The sequence below is a fragment of the Uloborus diversus genome, unplaced genomic scaffold (genome assembly GCF_026930045.1).
Source record: "Uloborus diversus isolate 005 unplaced genomic scaffold, Udiv.v.3.1 scaffold_807, whole genome shotgun sequence".
Taxonomy (NCBI): domain Eukaryota; kingdom Metazoa; phylum Arthropoda; class Arachnida; order Araneae; family Uloboridae; genus Uloborus; species Uloborus diversus.
In genome coordinates, this window is record NW_026559019.1 from 17108 (window position 1) to 44010 (window position 26903).

A 26903-nucleotide genomic window follows, 5' to 3' on the forward strand; every position below is an offset into this window, starting at 1 on the left:
GTGCTGGAAATGCGGTAGTGAAGGACACCTGCGAAGGAGTTGTCCGGCTCGCCAAGCTACGCGAGGGAAGGAAATCACCACCACTAAAGCTCTGCAGATTTCCTCTTCTAGTAGTGGCAGTGATGGACTTTTCATTTACGCACATGTAAATGGCAACCCCTGCAGACTGATTGTTGACACTGCAGCCAATGTAACAATCATTAGGACAGATGTGGCTCGTGAATTTGGATTGAAACTGCTGTGGACATCGCCACGCGTAAGTCTCCAGACTGTGACAGGTGACAAAATTGAGATTGACGGTAAAGTGGACTTGGAAATAGTGTATGGGAATGCCACCTACCATCATACGGCATTCGTCGCTAATATCACGGACCCCTTCATTCTCGGATTGGACTTTTTGAAGAAATATGACTTCACTCTCGACTTCAAGACTAATGAACTGCACTCGATGAGAGAAGACATAGCCATCTTCAACGTTGAAAATGATGTAAAATCCGCTCATCAAATAATAGCCCAAACAGATTTATCGATTCCCTCAAGGTCAGAATCATTAATACCTGGCTCCCTTGAAGAAAGCAATAGTTTTCGATTTGGACTCATTGAATACCCTAACCTAAGCAATAACCTAAAAGGAGTGCTGGTAGCATCTACGCTTGTGGACCTTTCCAAGGATGTAATTCCTGTGAGAGTCGCCAACGTGAGTGAAAGGCCAAGGAACATCCGGAAAGGCGAAGTGTTAGCAACTTGTACTCCCGTAAACTGCATCATTAGAAGAATCAATTCCCCCGAGACTGTGTCTTCTGAGTCCTTGACATCGAAGTTAATTGGGAGTGCACCCTTATCGAAGGATCAAAGAACTGCTGCGGAACAATTGGTGGACGACTTCAAGCATCTGTTTTCATCTACATCGGAGGATGTGGGCCGGACGAATTTAACGCAGCATAGGATCTACACTGGAGAACACCCCCCTATTAAACAGCATCCAAGACGACTACCGTTCGCCAAGAAGGAAGAGGTTGAGACCCTCCTGAAAGAGATGAAGGAGAATGATGTAATCGAACCTTCATCCAGTCCTTGGGCCTCTCCCATCGTCTTGGTCCGAAAGAAAGATGGCTCCACCAGATTTTGTGTCGATTACCGACGGCTGAATGAAATCACCAAGAAAGACAGCTACCCTCTTCCACGGATAGACGACACCTTGGACACTCTTTCCGGACACAAGTGGTTTTCGACCCTGGACTTGAAGAGCGGCTACTGGCAGGTTGAGATACACCCTGATGACCGAGAAAAGACAGCATTTACAACTGGACAAGGCTTATGGCAGTTTAAAGTGATGCCCTTCGGCCTCTGCAATGCACCAGCTACGTTCGAGCGTCTTATGGAGACAGTGTTAAGAGGACTTTCTTACGAATCCTGTCTGGTCTACTTAGACGATATCATCATCGTGGGACGCAGCTTCGAAGAACATCTGGCAAATCTTAGGAAGGTGCTGCAAAAGCTTAAGGAAGCCAATCTGAAGTTAAGCCCGTCCAAACGTAATTTGTTCCGCCGGGAAGTGAACTACCTTGGTCACATCATCTCTTCTGAGGGTGTGCAAACCGATCCAGAGAAGGTATCTGCGGTCAGGAGTTGGAGTCGTCCCGAAAACATCCATCAGTTGCGAAGTTTCCTGGGGCTCTGCACGTACTACAGGAAGTTTGTGAAGGGTTTTTCCAACATTGCACGACCTTTGCATAAGCTGACGGAGAGCAAGCAAAAGTTTGAATGGTCCAAAGAATGCGAAGATGCATTTCTACGACTGAAGGAGGCTTTAACATCAACGCCTATCCTCGCCTATCCTCAGCCTGAAAAATCCTTCATTCTGGACACTGATGCGAGCAACGAGGGAATTGGAGCTGTTTTATCCCAAGAAATTGACAGAAATGAACATGTCATCGCTTACTGGAGCAAATGCTTATCAAAGTCGGAGCGAAATTACTGCGTCACCAGAAAGGAGTTACTGGCCATAGTGATAGCTGTAGAACACTTCCATCATTACCTCTACGGCCGAAAATTTCTGCTTCGGACAGATCATGCCTCGTTAACTTGGCTTTTGAACTTCAAGAATCCAGAAGGCCAGATAGCCAGATGGATACAGCGGCTCCAGGAATATGACATGGAGATCAAGCATCGAAAAGGGTTATCTCACGGTAATGCTGACGCTTTATCAAGGAGACCCTGTCCTGAGAACTGCCACTATTGTTCCCGAATCGAGAAACAGTATGGAACGACTAGCCCTACCGCCTATCAGGTGACAGTGACTCCAACATCATCAGAACCTGATCCATGGAGTGATGACCAAGTTCGAAAAGATCAACTTGAAGACCCCGACATAAAACCAATTTTAGAGTTCATGGAAAGTGACAGTCGACGCCCTAGCTGGCAGGACGTTTCCATCTTCAGTCCTGCAACAAAAAGATACTGGGCTTTGTGGAGCTCACTCCATTTACGGAACGGCGTACTGTACCGGAAATGGGAATCTGACGACGGCAAGACATCTAGGTGGCAGTTACTACTTCCTCGATCCAGGATTTCAGATGTTCTGAAAGAAATACATAGTAGTGCGACTGGAGGACATTTTGGTGTCTTGAAAACCCTCAATAAAGTTCGGGAGCGCTTCTTCTGGAGCAAGGCGAAGGATGACGTGGAGAAGTGGTGCCGTTCTTGTGACGCCTGTGCTGCTCGTAAAGGACCGAAGAAGAGAAGCAGAGGGAAGATACATCTGTACAACGTTGGAGCTCCTTTCGAACGAATTGGGATCGACATCCTGGGTCCTCTACCAAGAACTGCTGATGGGAACAAATACATTCTTGTTTCCATCGACTACTTCACCAAATGACCGGAAGCATATCCCATTCCAGATCAAGAGGCTACTACCGTAGCAGAGACTCTAGTCCAACATTGGATCTCGAGATACGGAACACCTTTGCAGATTCATTCCGATCAAGGGAGGAATTTCATCTCTGCTGTGTTTAAGGGCCTATGTCAAATTCTCAGAATTGAGAAAACTAGGACAACACCACTACACCCACAATCGGACGGCATGGTGGAGAGATTTAACCGCACAATCCTGAATAATCTCTCACTTATGGTATCCAGAAATCAACAGGATTGGGACAAGAAGCTACCTTTGTTCCTGCTGGCCTACCGCAGTGCTGTCCACGAGACTACCGGATATGCCCCATCTCAGATGCTCTTTGGACGAGAGCTTCGGCTACCTTGTGATCTCGTCTTCGGTCGTCCTCCGGATGCGCCTTCATCGCCTGAGGAGTACATTCAGGATCTCCAGGCCCGGTTGGAAGACGTTCATAACTTCGCACGAGAGCGAATCAACATCGCGGCAGAGAAGATGAAGACCCGATACGACACAAGGTCTACTGGACATGAATTCAACGAAGGCGACAAGGTTTGGTTATGGAATCCCATCCGACGGAAAGGTCTGTCACCCAAATTGCAGTCGCATTGGGATGGACCCTACAAAGTCCTTAAACGACTAAATGACGTCGTAGTGAGGATCCAAAAATCACCTAATGCAAAACCTAGGGTTGTACATTATGATCGGTTAGCCCCATACTATGGCCATAGTTCATGAGTATTACGTAAACAACCATGATTGATAACATAAAAGTTGTAGATAATTTTTGCTTTTAATGTTTAGTAATATTTCTTGTTATTATTGTGTTTTCTGTATCTGTTAGTTATTAATTAATGTGTATATTTGTAAACTTGTGATAGAAGTTTGGCACCCTTTCTGGGGATTGTACTGCCCGGGACGTGCAGTCCTTGGGAAGGGGGCAATGTTACAAATTCTGTAAATAGTAATTATTGTAGGAACGTAACCTGTAAATAGTGTCCCGTAATGAATATATAACCCCTTTTTTCATTCGGTTAAAGTATACGACCCCTATTTTCTTTCTTTTCATTGATAACGGTCTACTACTTTACAGAAGCGTGTGGAATATTTGAGAAATTTCTTTTCGGTGTATTTAAGCCGTTAGCGATGGATAAACAGTCAGTTTCGATTCAGATTTCGAACTGATAGCATTTTGCTCTGTCTATAGCGAGGCATTTTCGCTGTGTTGTTTTCGTATTTGGAAGTAAATACGTGTGTAAACGTTGAGTTTACGGTGTTGTGTGATAATTGCTTAATTGCTGATGAATAATTTAGCAGTTGTTGAAGATCTTTCCTGTACATAGTGTAAATAAATTTCCTGTGTTTTTATCAAGAACTGTGTTTTCATTTCAAGAAAGTGGAAGTCGCACCGAATCCGTTACAATATGTTTTGGTAGAGTTTAACATGCAGGGAAAGAAAGCCCTTATTGTGACAAGGCTGAACTCGATTCAATGACTGAACTGTTTTACTGGTAAAACTGTCAGTTTAGAAGAATGAGGAAACGTAAAAATGGTCAACAATGACCACCATCTACTGCAGTTAAGGGTTAACCCACTGGATTTTGAGTAAAAACTTAAACTGCCAAAAGCCAAAATATTACCAAACAGGCAATTGCTGCTTTCAAAATGTAGAAGAACATTTTCACCTGTCATGCCATGACGGGCGACTTTCTAGTGTGTTAAGAATATTAGTCTTCACGTAACAAGTGATTTAAAGCATCATTTGGTAATTTATTTCAAAAATGGCTGCAAAAGCAGTTGATTGCAACAGGTTTTAGTAGCGCCATCTGTGAAATAACTGACAAACTAGAGCAGCAGAACATTTCAAAGTTGATGTCGTTTTTAGTTTTGAATGAAAAATTGAAAACAAAATCATTTGCTTGAAAAATATTATCAAACAAAAATCTTCTTAACAGTACAAAACGTTCGGAAATTATAAAGTTAAGAAATTGTAATGTAAAACTCTAAAAATATTTTTATTCACAGAAGAAGAAAAAAAAATACAGTTGATCTGTTCAAATATTTACAAAATCACAAAAATGCTTCCTTCTCTTAAAATGAAAATGGGCGTTTAGTCTGCAGCTCTGGTTTCCTAGAAGCGAAATCAGCGAGCTTTGGCGTCGCTTCTCGGCGTGACGCTGAAATCAAAGTCAAGTGATTCCGACGTGGCCATTCACGACGTCGATTTAGCTCGGGCGCGCATGTGCAGAAGAATCAAGTTTTCCTCTCGGCGATAAGCGACGCCGAAGGTCGGCGATTCGCTCCTAGGAAATCAATGCTTAAGTTACGAACTTGTACTTGACATGAGAACTATGAGTAATCAGCGGGGTTGAGAAGTTTTGGCGTCACTTCACTCATCGCGTCGGGTAGCCGTCTCTTCCTGCAAAACATGGGGGAAGAAGAATCATAAGGAGAAAATATTGCATTGCAGGAATGTTGTTTTGGGTAATATTTCGTAAAATATCAAGTAAAAATCTTTGCACAGTCGGACCTCGATATAAGGTCACTCCTCGGGACTTCTCGAAACTGACCTTATAAGCGGGTTGACCTTATAACCGATTCATATATATTCATTGATAAATAAGCATTTAATTCATTAAATCACTTCAAAATTTAATGCGTTCAAAACTATCAGTTAATTAGGTTATTATAGTTAAATTGATTTGAACCAATTTACATTTTTGGAATCAATAAGAACTTTTGAAATGATTTTTTAAAACTTTCATTTAGAGAAAAGCTGCATTCAAATATCCCCAAGCACACAACTGATGTGCAACTTACGTACTTAAAATTGTCATTAATACAGGACTAATGTGTTTTTTCTTTAATTTAAACAAAATGGTTTCTAATTATTTTCTGAAAATTTCTTCAGCTTCTCGTAACTGGTAAAAGAGTGCAATATATACACGCTGAATCATGGGCGCCCATAAGCAAAATTGTAAGGGGGGGGGCTCAGATATTTTAAACATGGTTCAGCATGATATTTTCCCCATGAAAACCAATTTCAGGACAGATTAGAGTCATTAAAATTTGACATTTTTAATAACTAACTCATTAGTGGCTAGAGAAGAAATATTTTTACATTTTTGCAAAGAAAAAGTACTAAAAGCAAAGAGGTTCTAATTTCTCAGGGGAGGGGGGGCTCGAGCCCTCCCTTGCCCCCTATATGGGCGCCCTTGTGCTGAATGCCCGCATTACATCTTCATATTTGAGTATCACTGTCGTAATGCTCACTTGCTCCTGCATTCTGTTCACTACTTATTACGTTGATAGGAAAAACGACTTTTCACTTTTTAAGGATTGTATATCGCGATGAATTCTTGGAAGTGAATCTGTTAGGCTCTGAAATCATTCAAAGAAATCTGATAAAAGTGACCTTATAAGCAACTAATGTATTATGACCTGACCATATATCCCATCATACATGACATAGAATTCCTATTCAGTGCGCCGGGACTTGAGAAAAGTGACCTTATATGCGGGATGACCTTATAAGCGGGTGGCCCTATATCGAGGTTTGACTGCATATATATATATATATATATATATATATATATATATATATATATATATTTCAATTGAGCAGTTTCCTTACTTGCTGCAAGAAAAGAATACTTGGTCCTTTCCAAAGGCTTCAGCGTCTCCTATCGTCTGCGGCAAAATTTCGTTCAGGGTTTCTGGTAGGAAGCTGGCAGCGACAGCAGCTAGCAGACACAACAGCCCCATGATCAAGAACGGAATGTACTTTCCGATGAATGCCTGAAGGAAAGAATTTTCTAATTAGGAGAACTACAAATATTTCGAAACGTTTCTGATTATTTCCGTGTAACGTTTCGAGATTTCTCTCTCTCACGGGTTTTCATCTATTTCCCCGTAAAATCTTTGCAATAAAGTTTCCTGAATAGCTACACGCATGTAGGCTTTTCACTGCTGTGAAAAATATTTTTATCTACCGGTTTAAATATTAACTAAGCGTGTTAAATAAGTATATACGAGGAGGAACCCAAAAGAAACCGGATTAATGGAACGATGCCAATCCTAGATGTAGTAGAGTGTTCTCCAGCTAGATGGTTCAAGTAGAGACCTTCACAAACCAGCTGTGCAAGTGGTGTCAGTTTAGTTGATAACGTCTGATCGTAGTGTTGGTTTTCTCAGGTGTTGTTGCTTTCCGCCTGCGAACTCGATACGGCAGATTTAAAGGAACAAACTGTAAGCTTGAAAATTTGCTTCCTGCTTGAAAAGTCGGCAACGGAATAGCTTACCAAATTCAACAAGCTTTCAAGAACGATGCTATGAGACGTACACAAGTTTTCGAGTAGTTTACCCGCTTTAAACGTGGTAGCATGAATGTTGAAGATCATGCTCGTTCTGAGAGCCTTTCAACGTCTCAAAATGCTAAAAACATAGAAAAAATATGCCAAAAAATAAACGAAAGTGGTCGCTTTACGATTGACGAAGTTTTAGAAGAAATAAGATTGAGTTGGAGCTCGCGCGGGGATCGGGAGAATGGTTCCTTCACCATGACAGCGCTCCCACACACAGCCTCCACTATTAACCGCTACTTGGCCTCTAAGGGGTGGGTAGTCGTTCCTCGACTCCCGTATTCGCCAGACCTAGCTCCCTGTGATCTTTTTCTGTTCCCAAGGATGAAAAAGATTTTGAAAGCGAAGAGTTTTGATGATGTAGAGGCTGTAAAAACTGCTTCGCAACGGGCACTGGACATGGTCAAAGTTAAAGAGTTCCAGGGAAGCTTCTAACAGTGGGAAAAGAAGAATTAACAAGTGTATTGCATCTAAGTTTGAACACTTTGAAGGATACTAAAGAAATTTTGTGAATAAACTAATATATAAATATTTTGGAACAAAAATCCGGTTATTTTTGGGTCCCCCTTCGTAAGTTTTAGTTAGATTACGGCCCGTCCAGATTGACAAAAACTCAATGAGAGCGATCAAGTCACTGGCTAGCTGCAGCTTTGCAAGGCTTTTCGTAGTTGCAATTCTGCCTTCTCATTGGCCATGGTTACGTTGATGCTTCTGGAGCTGTCATAGTCATCCATGAAGGTTCTATTCAATCACGTTAAACGTACCTCATTTCCTTTGAAAGTTTCAGGTTGACTTTAACCGAGGAGAGTTCCAAATTCTGCAGGAAGGTTCAAGGATAATTTCAGGATGGTCACTTTCTCTTTTAGCGGAAAACGTTCCTGGTTTTTGCAAGGTAGTTACTGGCAGAAATTGGACACATCAGCTGCCCATTATGTTCTAGGAACGTTTCTGAATCATTTTGGCAGTGTAGTTCGATTGTGGCTCGTCCAGATTGACTAAGTTTTATGAGAACGAATAAGTTTCTGGCTAGCTGCAGCTTTGCAAGGCTTTTCGTACTTGCAATTCTGCCTTCTCATTAAACATGGTTACGTTGATGCTTCTGGAGCTGTCATAGTCATCCATGAAGGTTCTAATCAATTACATTACCTGTAGCGCCAGCCTCGAACTCGCGACACCCGGCGGCTCACACAATACGCCTCCGGTGGATTGGTGCACAACTCTGTTCTTCCGAAGTACTAAAGTACAGCGCCTTCGCCACTGTACTTCCTTTGGCTTCGCTTAGCGAAATACATTTAAATGACGTAAACTACATCCTTTCAAAGGAAAAGATGAAAAATTATCGCATCAAAAAACACATCGCCTGCGTTGGTACATCAATTAATAAACAGTGTATTAATTTTTTTCGCGCTGCAGCTCTAGAATCATACGGTTTTAGACTATTCAACAACTTCCGCTTTAAGCACAAAAAAGAGAAAAAAAGAAAAACTTCCGCTCTGTGAGTGACTTGCGCTTGGCTGCTTGCCAGAATGAAGGGTATCATCATAAGGAATATTGCAGGGAAAAGTGCTCCGAAAGAATGAAAATTGTTTCAAAGAAGAACCGCCAGGATAAAGATTTAGGGGGTTAATCGTTTTTAATTAATATCTCCGCTAATGAAAGTCGCACAGCTTGCCAAAATAGCTAAACATGTAGCCAAGAAAATTACGAATGTATCGATACCTGGTTTGATGCTCTGTTTTCGGTCGTTCACCAGGAGTGTCGATGACATAGATAGATACATAGTCACATACAACAACTTTTATACATAAAGATTACACTTTTTATTTTTTTTATTTTTACGATTTCATTAGAAAGTCTTGAACCTGAAAAGTATTTATAGTGCAGTATTATGACGCAAACTGCATATTCATTCGACAATTTGCTGCTACGTTAAATTTCTTTTAAAATGTGCCAAAGACTTTTCGGACGCTTTGTTTTACATATTTGGGGTCTTTGTAGGATATTTCGGGCAACAGTTGATAGATTTATTAAAATGGAATTTTGCCCTTTTACATCTCATGGATAGAATGCATCCCAATACATTATTAAGGAATAATTTTAGCTGGTGTCCTTTACAAATCGGCTGATACTCACCAGGAAGACAATGTAGGGCACGATGATGTTGGCTAATCCGGCAAAAGTTCCGCTGACCCCCATTCCGATGGCTCGAACGGTGGTTGGATAGAGCTCGGAGCTTTGTTGGTAGACTGCCATGAAGGCTGCTGAAGAACCGAATTTGCCCACTAGAGAGGACACCACGGCCACGTACGGAATTCCTAAAAAATGATAAGTGAGGCTTCATTGAAAGCAGGCATTTAGTCGGTTGGTTGCACAACAAAATCTTACTGTAGCGAACGAAAAATAAAAAGAAATAAATGTTCAGTCCCATTTATTTCGTTTGCTTGAATTTATTTACAACGAACAAAACTTGTGGTCCCTCGAAGCTTGTTGTAATGGGATTTTACTGTATTATGAGTGCAAAAACTATATTAGGCTGTACGTGCCGAAGCCAGACTAATTGCATGTAAACACTGAGTCTTTCACGGCTGGCATCATTAATAACTACAGAATACCCGAGAAGCATCAGTAATAACAAAAGTACTAACTAGTGCAATGAAACACAGTCTGCTGTAAAAAAATTGCAACTCAAGAAGTTTTTTCCGACATTCATTGATTGAAGTAGATAGAGCTTGTTGCTAGTCAATTGAGCTCAGAAACAGAGGAGAAAGCGCAGTGTGTATTGTGGTTAGCCGAAAGAAAATCCCAGAGACGGTGTAGAGAAATTTTTGTTCATAAAGACCTACCAAGTGTGACACTCAGAAGATTTTCATGGTACATCCAGCAAAAATTTCTCTCAATTCTTATCAGTGACTTTGTTTCGGTTAATCACCATACACACTGCGCTTTCTCATGTTCAGTCGCCGCTTTCTTTTCTTAAATAAACAGACTAGTAACTAATGATTAAGGGGAAAAAACAACGTAAATAAAGCACAAATTTTCGAGAAAATACAGCATATAGCTATTTCAAGGCTACAATGGAGCCTCTTCATCAGTGCAAAAAGCTCACCAACACAACCGGAAGTTGCGAGAGAACTGACAAAAAACCAGGTGGACACCGGTATTTATACCAAAGAGAGCCAACCAATAAGAATGCAGGAACATGACAACAAACAACCAATCAGCGAACAGCATGTACGCTCCAAGCAAGGCAAGAGACAACCAATCAGAAGCCAGGAGACAAAAAGAGTGCGAGACACCAAAGAAACAGGAAAGGCAATTATAGAAATTGCTTTCAAATATCATGAAAAAATGGAATGCTGGAAAAATCATTGACAAGAGAATGAGAATTTTTCCAAATATGGTAAGCTTCCCAGAAATCGAGGTCATAAACCGAAGAACATTTACAAATAATCTTTGCAGATGAAAAATCAAAACAGTGACCAGAAGTCCAGCAATGCTGAGCGATGGAAGAACGAGCAAGTTCTTTATGTTTAACATAATTTTCGTGCTCTTTCAGACGTTGCTTAAGAGCACGTTTAGTCTGTCCAACGTAGCCAAGTCCACACTTGCAGGAGATGCTATAAATGCCCCAGTTGCTATGGCAATCAATGGGGTCCTTTAAGTTTGTAAATTTTATCTTATTAACTGGAGAAAAAGCTGTATCGAAACCAAATTTCTTCAAAATCTTTGCAACTTGATGACTAACTTTTGGATAATAAGGCAAAACAATAGTATACGAAGCACTAGAAGCAGAAACCTTTTCAGAATGAGAGGGCTTAATTAACTTATTATAAATTGAATCAATGATGCTAGGAGAATAACCACGATCGAAAGCCACTGCTTTAAGATAAGAAAGCTCAGCATTTAAAGAATTGGAGGAAGAACAGATGTTCAAAGCACGGAACATAAAAGCCTTGAATGAGGCCAACTTTTGGTTTGGAGGATGAGAAGAACATTTGTGAGGAGGTAGTGTAACAGCAAAAGGCTTACGAAACACCGAAGTCATAAATTCATCATTACTTTTAGTAATAAAGACGTCCAAAAATGAAAGAGAACTATCAGTTTCCATTTCAATAGTGAATTGGATGCAAGGATCGATAGAATTTAAAGTAGAAAGTAAAAATTCATTATCAACATGGTTTTGGTCGAGCAAAACAAAGCAATCGTCAACGTACCGAACATAGAACGGAAACGTTATGGTTTCAAAAAGTTTAGTCTCTTGCCTTGCTTGGAGCGTACATGCTGTTCGCTGATTGGTTGTTTGTTGTCATGTTCCTGTATTCTTATTGGTTGGCTCTCTTTGGTATAAATACCGGTGTCCACCTGGTTTTTTGTCAGTTCTCTCGCAACTTCCGGTTGTGTTGGTGAGCTTTTTGCACTGATGAAGAGGCTCCATTGTAGCCTTGAAATAGCTATATGCTGTATTTTCTCGAAAATTTGTGCTTTATTTACGTTGTTTTTTCACCTTAATCATATTGTAGCACAAAGCTTATATGATAATTTTTCATTTAGACTAGTAACTAGTGCTATGTACGAAATACACCGTCAGCTCAGTCAATTCCAGCCGAGGACTGCAGTTTCGTGCTTATTAGCACTCATCAACCCGTCATAAGAGTGACTGAGCTGGAGGTGGAAAACCTCTAAGGAAGCCCAAGAGCGCCGAACATACTGGTGGCTAATACAGAATTAGCACTGACCAGACGAGTGACCGAAGCAATGGTTCGGTTCAACTCGAAGATTGAAGGCAAGGCTGGTATATTCAGTACGTTACCGCCCTATAGCCAGGGCTATGGCAGAAAAACATGAAATACACCGCCAACTCAGTCTATTCCAGCCGACGACTGCAGTTTCGTGCTTATTAGCACTCATCAGCCCGGCATAAGAGTGAATGAGCTGGAGGTGGAAAACCTCTAATGAAGCCCAAGACAGACAGTCCTCGGCTGGAATTGACTGAGCTGGCGGTGTATTTCATGCATTTCTGCCATAGCCCTGGCTATAGGGCGGTAACTTACTGAATATGGTGCTATGTACTTCAGACAATTAATTCCAGGAAAAGCTTTCAGAGTTTAATTGTTGTACCGAAAACTGCGTTTCATTTCACCAATCAGTATTTTTGTTACTTATATGCAAAATGATCTAGAGATTTCTTGGACACGCTGTGCACTCCGGGCTCATGGGCTGTGGACTATATCGGTTGTTTATGTCTGATGTTTCCCTTGGCACCTCTTAAGCCGCTTCAAAGTGGTTACAAGCCCGAAGTCAGCCAGACACATCTCGGATGAATCACGGTCTACAAGCCCAGAAAGTAGTCGAATTATTATTATTGACTTAATTAGACGAAATGAACGAAGGGAACTAAAAGTGAAAGAAGAAAACAATACAAACAAAGGATGGAGTTTTGCAAATTTTCTAAGAAATATGACAAATTAAACAAAGTAATAAATTCAAAGTATTGCATTTCTTTTGGAAGGGAGAATAAGGAAGAAATGAAATCTTCACCTCCGGAAGGAAGAGTTAGGAAGAAAAGAACTCCTTCTTTTCACAGGAAGAATAAAGAAGTAAAGAGCTACGTCCCTCCGGATGTTAGAGTAGAAGAAAATAATTCGTCCCTCCGGAATCTTGGAAGGAACCTTTTCTCTTCGGATGGAAGAGTATGGAAAGTCAGGAACATCTTTCCCCCGGTCGAGGAGTAAGGAAGAAAGAAACTCCCCCTCTTCGGCATTAAGAATGAGGAAAAAAAAAAGAACTCGGTCCCTCGGGAAGGAGGAGTAGAAGAAAGGAACTCGTCCCTCCGGAAGGAAGGAAGGAAGGAAGGAACCCTTTCTCATCGGAAGGAGGAGTAAGGAAAATAGGAACTTCTTCCATCCAGAAGGGAGAGAAATGAAGAAAGAGGAAAGGTGTAAGGGAGGTGTAAGGTGTGGGGTGCCACGGGGAAGGTGGAAGGTGTAAGGAAAGGAGTTATCAAATCTCACCTTCGGGAACGACGACCGGTACGAGGCAGGCCAATCCGGTGAGTGCAAGGGCGGAGACGGAGCACCACCTGCGCCCCAGACCTTCCATGAAGGCCCATCCGCAGATGAGCCCTGGCACTTCCACCAGGGCGAGGAGGAAGAAGTTGAGGAAAGGATCCCCAGCCAAGTGGGACACGTTGATCTGCAGGCCGTAGTAGGCCGTCACATCAGCCACCCTGAAAAATATGAGGTTAAGGTAAATATTCCGTAGTTGAGCTCTAAATGCTTGCTAAGTAGGGTTAACATTTTTTTTTATTTATTCATTACAGTAAAACCTGTGAAGTTTACCACCCTTGTAAGTTGGCCACCTGTCTAAGCTGATCGCTTTTTTCAGGCACGGAATTAGCACTTATCATATAAATCAACCTTTGTAAGTTGACCACTAAAGTAGTGCACCGCAAGTGGTCAACTTACACAGGTTTCACTGTATCAGTAGTAGCTCAACAGTCCTGGGTGGACCCTGGCTTTCTCAAGAAGACGAGACCATTCCTTCTTTCTGTGTGTCACAGTTCTCCAGTCTTTGATATTAATTTTTCTTCTTTTATAGCATTGTTGTTGTTGTTGTCGTGTCTAATGACGTGCAGAGTGCGAAAGGTTTAGATGCCTCCAAAAGTCTTGATAAAAAGATCTGCTAATTCTGGAGCCCGATGGCTGTACAGGATTTCAATTGGTGTGCTCCAAGTTGGAGGAGGAAGGGAATAATAGCCTGACAATTAAAAACATGATCAGGGGTGAGTTGTAAATGGGGACAGTGCTTGTAGATGGGATAGGATTTATTATTAGTTGGTAATATCTTCATGTTCTTGAAATGTCTAGTGCGTATCCTAGCTATTGTAGAAGAGAAGTTTCTCTTCTACAATGGCAAGGAATATTATTGCATTATTACAGCTTTTATTGCATTAATTAAATATATTCATTTTTAAAACAAAATACAAGAACTCAGTGTGAAATCAATTATTTTATGTATTAATAGCAAAAATACCCGGCGTTGCCTGGGTCAGTAATAATTATTAGAAAAAATCGTTACTTGCTTTTGTTTTCTGTTTTAAGTGAAAGAATTTAAAACACATCTTTTTGACGTGATTAAAAATCGAGTTTCTTCCTTACCCATAAAACTAAAATAGCAATAAGTATAAAGAACAAAGTAGTATTGATTTAGAAACGAAAGCACTATATTTAAGCATATACAAATTTAAAAAACATGAAATTAATCTTCTCATGTTTAAAAAGATTAATCTGTTGATACTTTTTTTTTAACATGGAGTCTAAAACCTTCTCTGTATGGCTAATGAAGTACGAAGTGAATAAAAAAAAGTAGCTGCGCTCGTAATCCCCTTATACTTGCTCTAGTTATTTCGGAAAATTTGAATAATTGTGGCTCTTGGTGCGATTTTACCGAATTTGCGAAAGTCGTTTCGGGGTACCTTCGATGATGCTCCCCCATTCTTTCCTTACTTTGTAAAACGATATGATATTAATTTTCGTTACAGAGATATCGTCGCCAGATGCTGAGATATTTTTGGTCACCATAAAATGGCGCTAAACAGTTTCATCCGAAATGTTACCAAAATAAGTAATAAAATTTGGTGATTGTTTGAAATTGTGCAAAAAGGAAAATTAATGGAAGTTTTTGTGCTGTTTATGGATTTGCCTAATTTAGTTGCTGGATTATTTAACACAGTAAAAAAGGTCTTTTGAAAATTCTTTGATTGGCGATATTTTGTTTACATGGTGAAAGCTGAGAAACATTATGACGTAGTCTTCGACTTCAAAAACAGCAACGTTGAAAAAACTGCCAAATGCATCAGCTACGGAAATCTTTCTGCAAAAATTTTGGCGATCTGCTGGTTGTTTGGATAATGAGTAAGTGTTCAATCAGCATAAATAATAATAAAAACCATTAATTACATTAAAGTTCCGTTTAAATGGAAAATCATCAGCCAAATCATGTATTAATTGCCAATCTTGTGCAAAAATCTTACTTCAAGATTTGACTTGAGAAAAGCCTTGAACAATCACGAAAAGCAAAGAAAATCAACAATACAACAATTGTCGCTATCGACAGGGAGTTGAGATGATACACTAAATACTGTATTGAGTTGAGGAAAGCCTTCGAACATGGATCTAAAAAGCTCATAACTCGTTTTTTATTCTACTTAGAAATTTCGAACAGGTGCCATCTTCAGCAGAAAAATCAGAGCTTTCGATGGACATATAATGTAAATATGTGCAAGTATTTTTTCATCCCAATATTAGAGAATTTATACAAAAATTGTGTTTTATTGCCCCCCTAAGGGGGTTTTGCCCCCATAACGGGACGAAAACTACCCTATGTGTTATTCTGATGCATAAGCTATATTATTGTAAAGTTTCATCAAAATCCGTTCAGTAGTTTTTGCGTGAAAGAGTAACAAACATCCATACATCCATACAGACAAACTTTCGCATATATAATATTAGTAAGATTTTACATCTCTTTTGTTGCCACAACAAAAGAGACAGACTGCATGGTGATTATGATTGATATCCCATTTTCAATATGCTGCATAAAAAGATCGTCACTGTTCAGAGGAACTTCAAATTTGGTCTGAATGAAATTGGAAAAATGCGAAACTCTGGCATCAGAAAAATATCGTTAGTATAGTGATGTAGCCACATCTTCTACTGATATCGACGCAATCGAATTCTTCCTTTTTCCAGATTTCACTCCAAAAGAACCTGTCTCTTTGAATTTCTTAATCATTTTATTCCAACTTTTGGTCGACATTTTACCAGGCTTTTTCCATCCTTTTTAATGATCAAAATTCCTTTAAATCTTCTATTCGTACTAACCGCATATTCGCAGTTCTTGCAAAAGAAAAAAAAAAAAAAAAACTTCACCAGCTCACCACAGAGCGATACTTTATTCAAAGGCTCATAAATTTTAGATTTTTTTTCTTGTATACCATACAATTTACCCCCTTCTTCAAGTATATTCAGTTCAAATTTGACCAGTGGTTCTTTTGTAACGGAATTTTGAAAGAGGGACTTTGATTATGTTCACTCTACACAGTGTACATGTATTAAGAATTGCTTAAAGTTAACTGTTTCAAAGAATTTGCACTCACCAACAGAACGTGACGATGAAGAATTTCTTCCTCAAGTTAGGATATCGGAGGAAATCGGCGCACGAATTGCTCACTTCACCAAGACTCTTCTCTTTCTTGATTCGCTCGCCTAGTTTCTGTAAATGAGAAGGTAAAAGTTCATATCATACTTTGAAAAGTTCAAATCCACACCTTGGAAAGTTCAAGTCCACACCTTGAAAAGCTCAAATCCGTACTTCGAAAAGCTCAAATCCACACCTTGAAAAGCTCAAATCCGTACTTCGAAAAGCTGAAATCCATAATTTGAAAAGCTCATATCGATATTTTCAAAACCTCAAACGATTACTTTAAATTTGTTAAATTCATACTTGAAAAAGGTCAGACAGCGAAGACTTTATACGACATCTGTATTACATGAGTGACAAAAGCAACGCGCCGACCGTCGCCAATCTGAAATTTTTGGCGATCATTTTCGTTGCGATCGGTGTATTACAGCTGCAGGTGGCAAATTTAAACTTTTAAATCTCCCATAAAAAATAAAATGTAGTGTAAAATTGTCTTTGTGCTATTAATTATAATTTGTGACGTGTTTCGCATCCAGCAGTTTCAGGCTTTGTGTGCATGTAGCACGTCAGCATTGCTTTTGCGATCATATATGTGCGATTTTTGCTTGTTATCGTCTCTTTTAATCCCCTCAACATTTGGTTACACATTATCCGATCATCCTGTATTAATATTTCGGTTCTATAGTAAGTTCATAACCAAAAAGCGTCGAGTATGTATACAGAAATTCTGTTTGAAAAAAATAACTTCAAATACATTTCAGTTGTCAAATATCGAAATCAACGTTAGGAGGAAACACACAATAATAAAAACCGAGGACTAGCGATTCGGGGCACAAGAATAGTAATAAACTTGTCTTTTTCAATGCAAAATATGTGGAATCTTTACTAATAATAATGCTGAAAGTCTCTCTGTCTGGATGACCGTTCGGCCGATTTTCATGAAATTTGGCACAAAGTTAGTTTGTAGCATGGGGGTGTGCACCTCGAAGCGATTTTTCGAAAATTCGATGTGGTTCTTTTTCTATTCCAATTTTGAGAACAAAACTATCATAAAATGGACGAGTAAATTACGAAATTATCATAACGTGGTACCGTAACATGGGCACAAGCCAATTGGCGAGATACGAAATTATCATAACGTGGAACTGTAACATGGGTACAAGCCAATTGGCGAGAAAATTCACCATACATTATTTGTAAATATACAGGCGAACCAAAAGACCTTTTAATTTTTCTATTACGGGCAAAGCCGTGCGGGTTACTAATAATAAAGCTCAAAGTCTCTCTGTCTGGATGATGTTTGGATCTCTGTGATGCGAATAGCACCTAGACCGTTCGGCCGATTTTCATGAAATTTGGCACAAAGTTAGTTTGTATCACGGAAGTGCGCTCCTCGAAGCGATTTTTCGAAAATTCGATTTTGTTCTTTTTCTATTTCAATTTTAAGAACATTTTCCGGAGCAAAATTATCATAAGATGGACGAGTAAATTACGAAATTATCATGACGTGGAATGGGAGAGCGAATGAGCATAGCCAATTGGCGAGAAATTCGTCTTCCATTATTTGTAAATAAACAGGCGAACCGAATGACCTTTTAATTTTCAACTACGGGCTAGGCCGTGCGGGCACCACTATTTTGTTAATAAAACGACATACAGCATTAGAAACGCTTTCAAGTTGCATTTTTCTTTTTTTAGTTTATTGATTTAAGGTACTCTTACCTGTAGCTTTAGTCGAAGCTCCACGGGATCTTGAGGTTTACCATTTGCGTCTGCAATGCGCATCATAATTTTAGTTGCTTCACCATATCTCTCACGTGACAGTAGCCAACGGGGCGACTCCGGGAGAAAGCTATTTAAAAAAAAAAAAAAAAAAATCAATGAACTTATTTTTAAATACAGTAGATCCTCGTTTTACGCGGGTTTATTTTACGCGGTTTCGATTATACGCGGTTTAAGATTTGACACTTTTATTTTATTTTACGTGGTGATGAGTTTCGGTTTTACGAGGATGCGGCAATGCAAACAGATAAAATTTTCCCCTCTTTCAAAATCCAAACTCCTAAAGATTGCAGATTACGCGTAATCAACTGCATTTTGGCGTGCTAATAATCGAGCTTGGACCACTGGAGACATTTTATGCGATTGGTTCCAGAGCTCTTTCCAGAAGTACAGTTAATAAACTCGCACTGTTCAGAACTCACTGGAAGAAGAGCTTTTAGGAGTGACAAAGGATGCCAAAACCAACGAGAATACCGACGTCAGTGACGCACAACCAAAAACGTTCACATTGAAAATTTTGAGCCATTCCTAGACAATAGCAATGATCTTTCTGATTTTTTAGTGAAGGAAGATTCTATCATGGAAATGACGCAAGTGATCATGGATGCTTTAATGCACTGCAAAAAATTACAGAGAAAAATTCTTAATAACTGTCAAAAGACTATCATAGACAGATCCTCTTTATAAACAGAACACGAAATTAATTCATGCTTTCTTTATGCATGTTGTGCATAAAAGTCGATATAAGTACATGTTTAACTTATTATACAATTAGTCATCACTAGAAGGAAGTATTTTGTTATGCGCGGAACCAAACCCCTACTTTAACACTACTATTTGGTCTCAATTATCGCGGTTTCGATTTAGGCGGCATTTCCGTAGAACGTAACCCCAGCGTAAAACGAGGGTCTACTGTATTTTAAGGACTCATACTCAGATTCGCTATTCAACAATGATACACACTTAGTTGAACTTTTTTAGTTATTTCACAAAAATAAAATACTGTGTTTTCAGTTTCGTTTTTCAATTGCGTTCTCTTTTGCGCTGTTGTCGTTTGTCTTAAAACATTCGGAAAGCTGAGTCATAATAGAATAACTATCCAACTTAAAAGGGTTTTTCAGGGCAAAACGTTCGTTATCCTTATAATTTTGTCCAGTATTAACAATGACATTTTTTTGTTAATTACTGCAAAACATTTATATTTCGTATTTTCAAATGTTTTGCATTCCACAAAACGATTTCTAGCATAAAAAGGTTTTTTGTGCAAAAATTTCACTGAATTATTTCAGAAATATTTTTTTTACGTACATTTTTTTTTCTTTTTTTTGCTGTCCTTATAATTCTGACCTCCATCGTACTAGTGCTGTTCCATTTTTCGAGTACAACAAGGGTAAAACGTAGGGTTTGACTTAGTTCAGATACCACACGGTAGATGGAAACACCCTCTATCCACATTTTGATATTTGATTCAGAACAAAAGCCGAACAATCTACGACACAGGACCCTCAGTGGCGCTGATATCGAATAAGAACTTGAAGCACTTTGTAATCTTGACATATTTAACGTGCATCAATCTCCTTTAGTATACTGGGAGCGTCTGCGACTTAATCGTATTGAACCAACAACCGTTCGGTAGCATACCCGGTGTCTCACCGATCTTGATCCCTGGGTCCTACATTTCCATTTCTTAAATAATGACCTCAAGAGTTGTAGTAATAGTTACTAAAATTTATAATTATACTTATAAACTATAAAAATGATAATTTCTTATTCATCCTTAAACTGCGTCCGAAACATTAAAAAAAAATATAATAATAATTTTAATTTTTGGCATCTTGAGTTCAAATTATGTTTTTCGCAACCACGAGCGTGTGGATATTTCGGGTGTCTATACGTTCCTAGGCACATATCCACGTGTGATCGGGTTGAAAAAAAAGCCCAACATTCATTCGGGGGTGAGCAAAATGGAAATTAAGGTCGATTTTTGAGTGAACATTTTTTTGCGAATACAATACTTCCTTTTTTGTATAAAGAAGTAAGAAACTAAGTTTAAAAACTTCTGCATTAAAATGCCTCGAGCAAAAGCAAACTATAAATTAAACATGGAACTTAACGCTATTTTTGTCCCTGAATTGAATACCTAATAGGTTCGACAGACCTAATGAAATAAATGATAATATCCATTGCAGTGTACTCCTATTGTTAAGAAACCCTACTTAACTCTTTCTGACTCAATCTCTTTCATGACTTAGTCACGAGTTCGCGAGTCACGATTCTGGTCTCTATATCTTCTAATAAATGTGCAATGAATGTGCAAGGAGAGAGGGACATGAATACATAAATTTCGAGAATTTTTTTAAATCTTTCTGGGCCAATGTCGGATACTTTGAAAAGAAAGTCGTGGACATCGTCATCGGGCATTACAAACGAGATATGGCTTTTGGAAGTCGTGATTCTTCCATTTCTTTCCATGATTTTCGCAATGACATTCAGTAAAGATTATACTCACTGAGGCAAAGACTGACAGTTGCGGCAATGTGTTGTCTCGGTTCATCTTCCCGTTCACTTTCATTGCAAAAAAATCAGACATGTCTTTTACAAGAATCGTTACATTAATATGTGATTATCGAAATCTCTTCAGCCTTTTTAAAAACATTAATTGTCTAGAGAAAAATAACGAAACGTATATAATTCGAACTGTGCTGCTCCGCCGATGTACACACAGGAACCTTAAATAATAATAATAAAATAAATAAAAATAAGCGGAAGATAAAGAGAAGAAATTTGAATTTTGTCATCTTGAATTCAAATTATGTTTTTCGCAATCACGAGTGTGTGTGTGTGTGTGTGTGTGTATGTAGGCGTGTGTGTTTGTGTGTAGTGGTATGTGTGTAGGCATGAGTGTGTGTGTAGTTGTGTGTATGTGTGTTTATGTGCGTCGGGGCGGGGTATGTGTATGTGTGTGTAGGCATATTTGCTTGTGTCTGTGTGCAGGCATGAATGTGTGGGTAGTTGTGTGTGTATGTGTAGGTGTCTGTCTGTATGTATGCATGTGTGTATGTGTTTGGGTGTGTATATGTGTTTGTGTATGTGTGTGTGTAGTTGTGCATGTATGCGCGTGTGTTTAGGACATGGGTGCAACCTGGAGACGGCTTTCGCTGTAGGAGCAGCATCGTGAGGAGCCGGTCGACGGTGATGGTGCGGAGGGTGGCAGTGGGAAAATAAAATGATACGACGCCAAAAACAGTCAAGTGAAAGCAATAAGCAATCGTGATTGTTCAGAAAAGATTTAAATCAAAAATTATTTGAATTCTGAAATTTCGAATTCAAATTGTGTTTTTCGCAATCACGAGTAGCAACAGGACCCTACACATTGCCTACTACTCCACTCACTTGTTTCTAGAAACTGTTCCTGTCCCCCCAAACCTGCCCCTTCTCTTGGACGGTTACGTGTATATAGTTGTGTATGTGTAAGATTTTGTGCTTGCATAAACCTGTGTGTATGTACATTGGCGTGCGTGAGTGTGTGTGTGTAAAGGCATGTGTGTGTATGTGTGTGTGTTTGAATGCGTATGAGCGTGCGTGTGTGTAAGACATGGACGCCACCGACTAGGAGAAGCGGCTACCGGGAGGAGTCGCGCCTGCAGAGGAGGGTGGGGTTGAAAAAGGAAGCACAACATCACGGACGGTCAAATGAAAACAATTAGCAATCGTGATTGCTCAAAAAATTCTATTTTGTTTGTTATTACTTTTCATGGAAATTTTCGCATAAGTTTTCCTAAATTCAGTGACAAAGGGAAAAGTATGTGCTTTAAATTTTCTTACCAATCTGAAGTTTGGAGTTTTCACGTAAACTGAACATTTTTCAAACTTTCTGAGTTAATTAGAACGTTTGTAGTTAGCATTTAAAGAGTTAAAAAAAATCCAAGAAGGATTAGCACTTTTTTTTTCCTATCTTTTTTTTACAAAAAAAAAAAAAATAAATAAATAAAGACTAAAACCCATCGTTTTGTTAGCTTTTTTCTAGAGCAATAAAATTATGAAAACGATGATTTAAATGGCTATCGACAAATGATGTCACGCATTGAGGGGGGGGGGGTGTTCATGAAATTGTGTATGTTTGGAACAAAGGAGAGGAAGGGATAAAAAAAATGATATCATGGATTTTTTTCATAACATTATGTTTTTGAAAAATAGCGTGACGTGACAAGGGAAGTGGAGGAGGTAAGGTGAAGTGCAACATTTTGTGAAATTGGGGAAGGGTTGTCAAAAATGTTGAAAAAAGGGGCGGTTTTTGTTTGAGGACAGCCCCTAATCAGGTGATTCCTGGAACATTTCTTGTTATTATAAAGGGTGTCCCAAAATTAACGCAAGATTTGAATTTGCCGCCATTTTTGCAATAAATGGTTGGCAACTCTGAAAAAAGAACAATTTGACAGCTGAGAGTTTAGGGTAATCAAAAATGGAGCGTTATACGATACAATAACGCGCTTTCATTATTGAACAATTGTTTCAAAAATAATGAAAGTTGAGGCTGGTCAAGCAGTTACTGTTATTGGCGCTCGGTATCGCAAAACGGTAATGCACGGGTGGTTGTGGGCTTGTCGACATAGACCTTTGAATTCAAATAACCCCAGAAGAAGAAATTTAAAAATGTTAAATCACACGATCTAGGGTGCCAATTCTGATGACCGAAATGAGAGAGTACGCGACTAGGAAATGCCTTATGCAGTCATTGAAATGTTTCACTCTCTCTAGCTGTATGGTACAATAACACCCCATTTTTACTAACCCTAAACTCTCAACTGTCAAATTGTTCCTTTTTCATGACTGCCAACAATTTATGGAAAAAATGGTGGCAAATGCAAATCTTGCGTTAATTTTGGGACACCCTTTGTCAATAAAAATAAATAAATAAATAAATAGTGTTCTTGAAATATTTTTACAGAGAAAGAAAAAAGTAATTCCACTTACGTCCAGTAGAAGAAAAAGAGCACAGTGACGGAAGAGGTGGCCAACCCCAAGGTCACCCAGTGCCTGGTGACGTAAGCAATGAGAGGCAGGACGCACAACCCGATCGTCCATGCAGAACTTGCAATGCCATTCATGTGGGTTCGCATCGATGGTCCAACTATTTCCATTACTAAAATTTGAATAAATAAATAAATAAATAAATAATTTGAATTCATTCCTGAAAAATTCAAATCCTATTTTTCGATTGAGATAGGAGCCTCTCAAAGAAACAAATAAAAAAAAAACTAATTTGAATTTTGACATCTTGAATTCAAATTATGTTTTTCGAAATCACAAGTGTGTGTATGTAGGCGTGTGTGTTTGTGTGTGGGGGTATGTGTGTTTGTGTGCAGGGGGTATGTGTGTGTGTGTAGGGGGTATGTGTATGTGTGTGTAGACATGAGTGTCTGTGTGCTGGCATAAGTGTGGGTAGTTGTGTGTATGAGTGTGTGTGGGGGGGGGGGGGGTATGTGTGGGTAGTTGTGTGTATGTGTGTGTGTGTTTGTGTATGTGTAGGTGCGCGCGTGTGTGTGTAGTTGTGTATGTATGCGCGTGTGTGTAGGACATGGATGCAACCTGGAGACGGCTTTCGCTAGAGGAGCAGCATCGTGAGGAGCCGGTCGACGGTGATGGTGCGGAGGGTGGCGGTGGGAAAATAAAATGATTGGACGCCAAAAACAGTCAAATGAAAGCAATAAGCAATCGTGATCGCTCAAAACCCTTTCCAGGAATAATAAAAATACGAACAAATGGTCTTACCTCTACTCCTACTATTTAAATAAATAACATACCAAAAGAATATGCAACAATAACGCTCCCGAAATAAGTAAAATGAAATAAATACGATTAGAATAACGACTACAATCTTCAAAGCGCGTATTAGAAATTAACATTTGCAAAAAGCAAAAATAATCATTGCTTTCATTCACTTGAAATACGAAAATGACTTCATTTTCACGTTCTCAACAGTACACTTCAACAAGACTTTCGTAAGCAACGTTTATGGGGAAAAAAGGGAAAAAAAAGAAAAAAATCAACAACAAAATTCGAAAAGACTTATGTCATCAGAAAAATAATGAACAAATAAGAAAATAACAAAGAGAAAAAAAATTAAATGAGAAACGGGGGAAAAACACTAATATGTGAAAAGATTTATCATCTACAAATAAATGAATAAATGAGTGAAATGAAAAATGATTGATGGAGTGACCAAAACAAAGGAGCACAGTTGTCACAACATGCGTGTCAATTTCCCACGTTCACACGAATATCCCTTCCCAAATGACAGAGATCGCAGGGGGTGCCCAAGGTACACGACCTTCCCCTGCAGTGCAGACGATACCAGATCAAAAGTGCAATTTTCTTTTCTTCGTTTATTTTTTTCTAAGAAATTTATTACAATGTACGAAATAAAATTCGGAGATCTCAAGTTTTCGAAAAGTAAATTCGACTTTTACTAACGTTATGTTTTACGTCCTGGAATTTTACCATTTTGATGTCTGATGAGACAATTATACTTCATAACTGGAGCGATGGCAAGTTGTTTTCTTTGCATTGACACTACTCTAGCAAGGAAACAACTTTTACAGCGTTCATTTACGTTTACTGAGAATTTGAATGTAAGTCAGCTAGGAATGGGCCGTATGATTAAATCACTCGAGTAGGCACTATAGTTGGAACAAACATCACCTGGCAGCGTCGCAATGTTGTGATTAGGATCTGCATAGCCATCAAAATGTTGCGAATTAAGGGGGTCCGGGACACATTTTGAAATTTTTTTATTATATACTTTAGAGTTTTGAAATTTTTTACACTGATTCACCATTTATTTAATAAGCAAAATCATAACATAAATATGAAAAAAAATTTTTATTTAAATTTAATTAGTTTTTTTAAAAAAATGGGGTTGCTTTAAATTGCTATAACTCAAAATATTCTTGATCAATTTTCAATTTTTTTTAAATAAATAACGCACAAATATCTAAGCTTTAATTTTTATTCGGCGATTTTAAAAATATTGGATCAATGAAAAATAAAAAATATTTGAAGAAAAATTTCGAAAAAGTCAAAGATACTTTAAAAAAAATCATAACTTTTGCAGTAAACGTTTTTTTTTTTCAAATTCGTCGAATAAAAATTAAAGTAAATTGTTTGAAAAAGATATGCTCCAAGTTTCATTACTTTATCTTTATCGGTTCCTGACTTATAAGAGTTTGAATGCGAGAAATCGGGAAAAAGTGCATCATGGAAAAAAAAACGCGTTTAAAGTTTTAAAGTTAAACATTAGTTAGGTGCATGCAACAAAAATAATTATATATTTCGTTCTATTTAAGATAGAAACAAGATTCAAACTTCCTCTTAAGTAGAAAAAAAAAACGGAGTATTTTTTCACATGATAAAAAAAACTGCAAAATTTGACGATTTTTGTGTCCCGGACCCCCTTAAGGTTTGTCCCAACTAAAGGCACCAAGATCGATGTCAGAAGCATTCAAGGGCACGCTTTTGCTTTGCAGTTAGGTGCATGCAACAAAAATAATTATATATTTCGTTCTATTTAAGATAGAAACAAGATTCAAACTTCCACTTAAGTAGAAAAAAACGGAGTAATTTTTCACATGATAAAAAAAAAATTGCAAAATTTGACGATTTTTGTGTCCCGGACCCCCTTAAGGTTTGTCCCAACTAAAGGCACCAAGATCGATCTCAGAAGCATTCAAGGGCACGCTTTTGCTTTGCAGTTAGGTGCATGCAACAAAAATAATTATATATTTCGTTCTATTTAAGATAGAAACAAGATTCAAACTTCCACTTAAGTAGAAAAAAACTGAGTAATTTTTCACATGATAAAAAAAAAAAAAAATTGCAAAATTTGACGATTTTTGTGTCCCGGACCCCTTTAAGCTTTGCCCCAACTAAAAGCACCAAGATCGATGTCAGAAGCATTCAAGGGCAAGCTTTTGCTCCAGCAATTTCTTTGAAATAATTAAGTTGGACATTTCATCTACATATTCGTTTCCTTCTACATCTTCTTAGTATCTCTAATTAAAGAATTGTGCAGTCATAAGTTTTATTATTTGTAGAATTTCAAGATTTGTGGTTTCTTCTGGAATTGTTTTCGAGCGATTACAACAGTGGAAAAATACGCAGTTAGTGATAAAAAGCAATGAAATACCCCCGTAATTTTTTCCGGGTAAAATGATTCTTATGCCGGGGAAAGGGAAGGGGGAGACTCTAAGCGTGACCGCTACTTCCATCCACTGTTTTTACACTACGACAGAGCATACACCAATTTCGATTTGCTCATTAATTATTCAGGAGCAGTAGCCAGCGATATCAAACAAATTCATAATTATTTCCTCCTTTTCGTGACATTTGTTTGTCCACCAAAATAATTTGCATTGTTTTTTTTTTCCTTCTTTTTAAGAAGTAAAATCGCATATTTTACTGTTAGCAAGAGAATATAGAGTATTTATTAAAAGAAGGTTTAGTTTTGTTCGGTTCGTGAGGCATGCTTGTGGTAGAACACAAAATATAAGACAGTTGAGTCAACGGTGGCCAGTGTTTCTAACGTGGACCGCCACCAAAAACAGAATTAATGTTATTTTTTTTTAAAACGACGAAACTGCTTTGTAAAACATGTATCCACATTGCAA

General features: G+C 38.6%; 1 protein-coding gene across 1 annotated transcript in view; it reads right to left on the reverse strand.

The window, feature by feature from the left end:
• Window positions 1-4946: 4946 nt before the first annotated feature.
• Window positions 4947-26903, reverse strand: part of LOC129233922 (organic cation transporter 1-like) — a 36591-nt gene continuing 14634 nt past the window's right edge. The window contains exons 3-9 of the mRNA XM_054867845.1: window positions 23212-23380; window positions 18178-18307; window positions 16412-16527; window positions 13266-13480; window positions 9388-9569; window positions 6528-6691; window positions 4947-5312 (exon numbers count right to left, since the gene is read on the reverse strand). Of these exons, the coding sequence (XP_054723820.1) occupies window positions 5243-5312; window positions 6528-6691; window positions 9388-9569; window positions 13266-13480; window positions 16412-16527; window positions 18178-18307; window positions 23212-23380 (1046 nt within the window). The 3' untranslated portion in view covers window positions 4947-5242. The remainder of the gene's footprint in view (window positions 5313-6527; window positions 6692-9387; window positions 9570-13265; window positions 13481-16411; window positions 16528-18177; window positions 18308-23211; window positions 23381-26903) is intronic.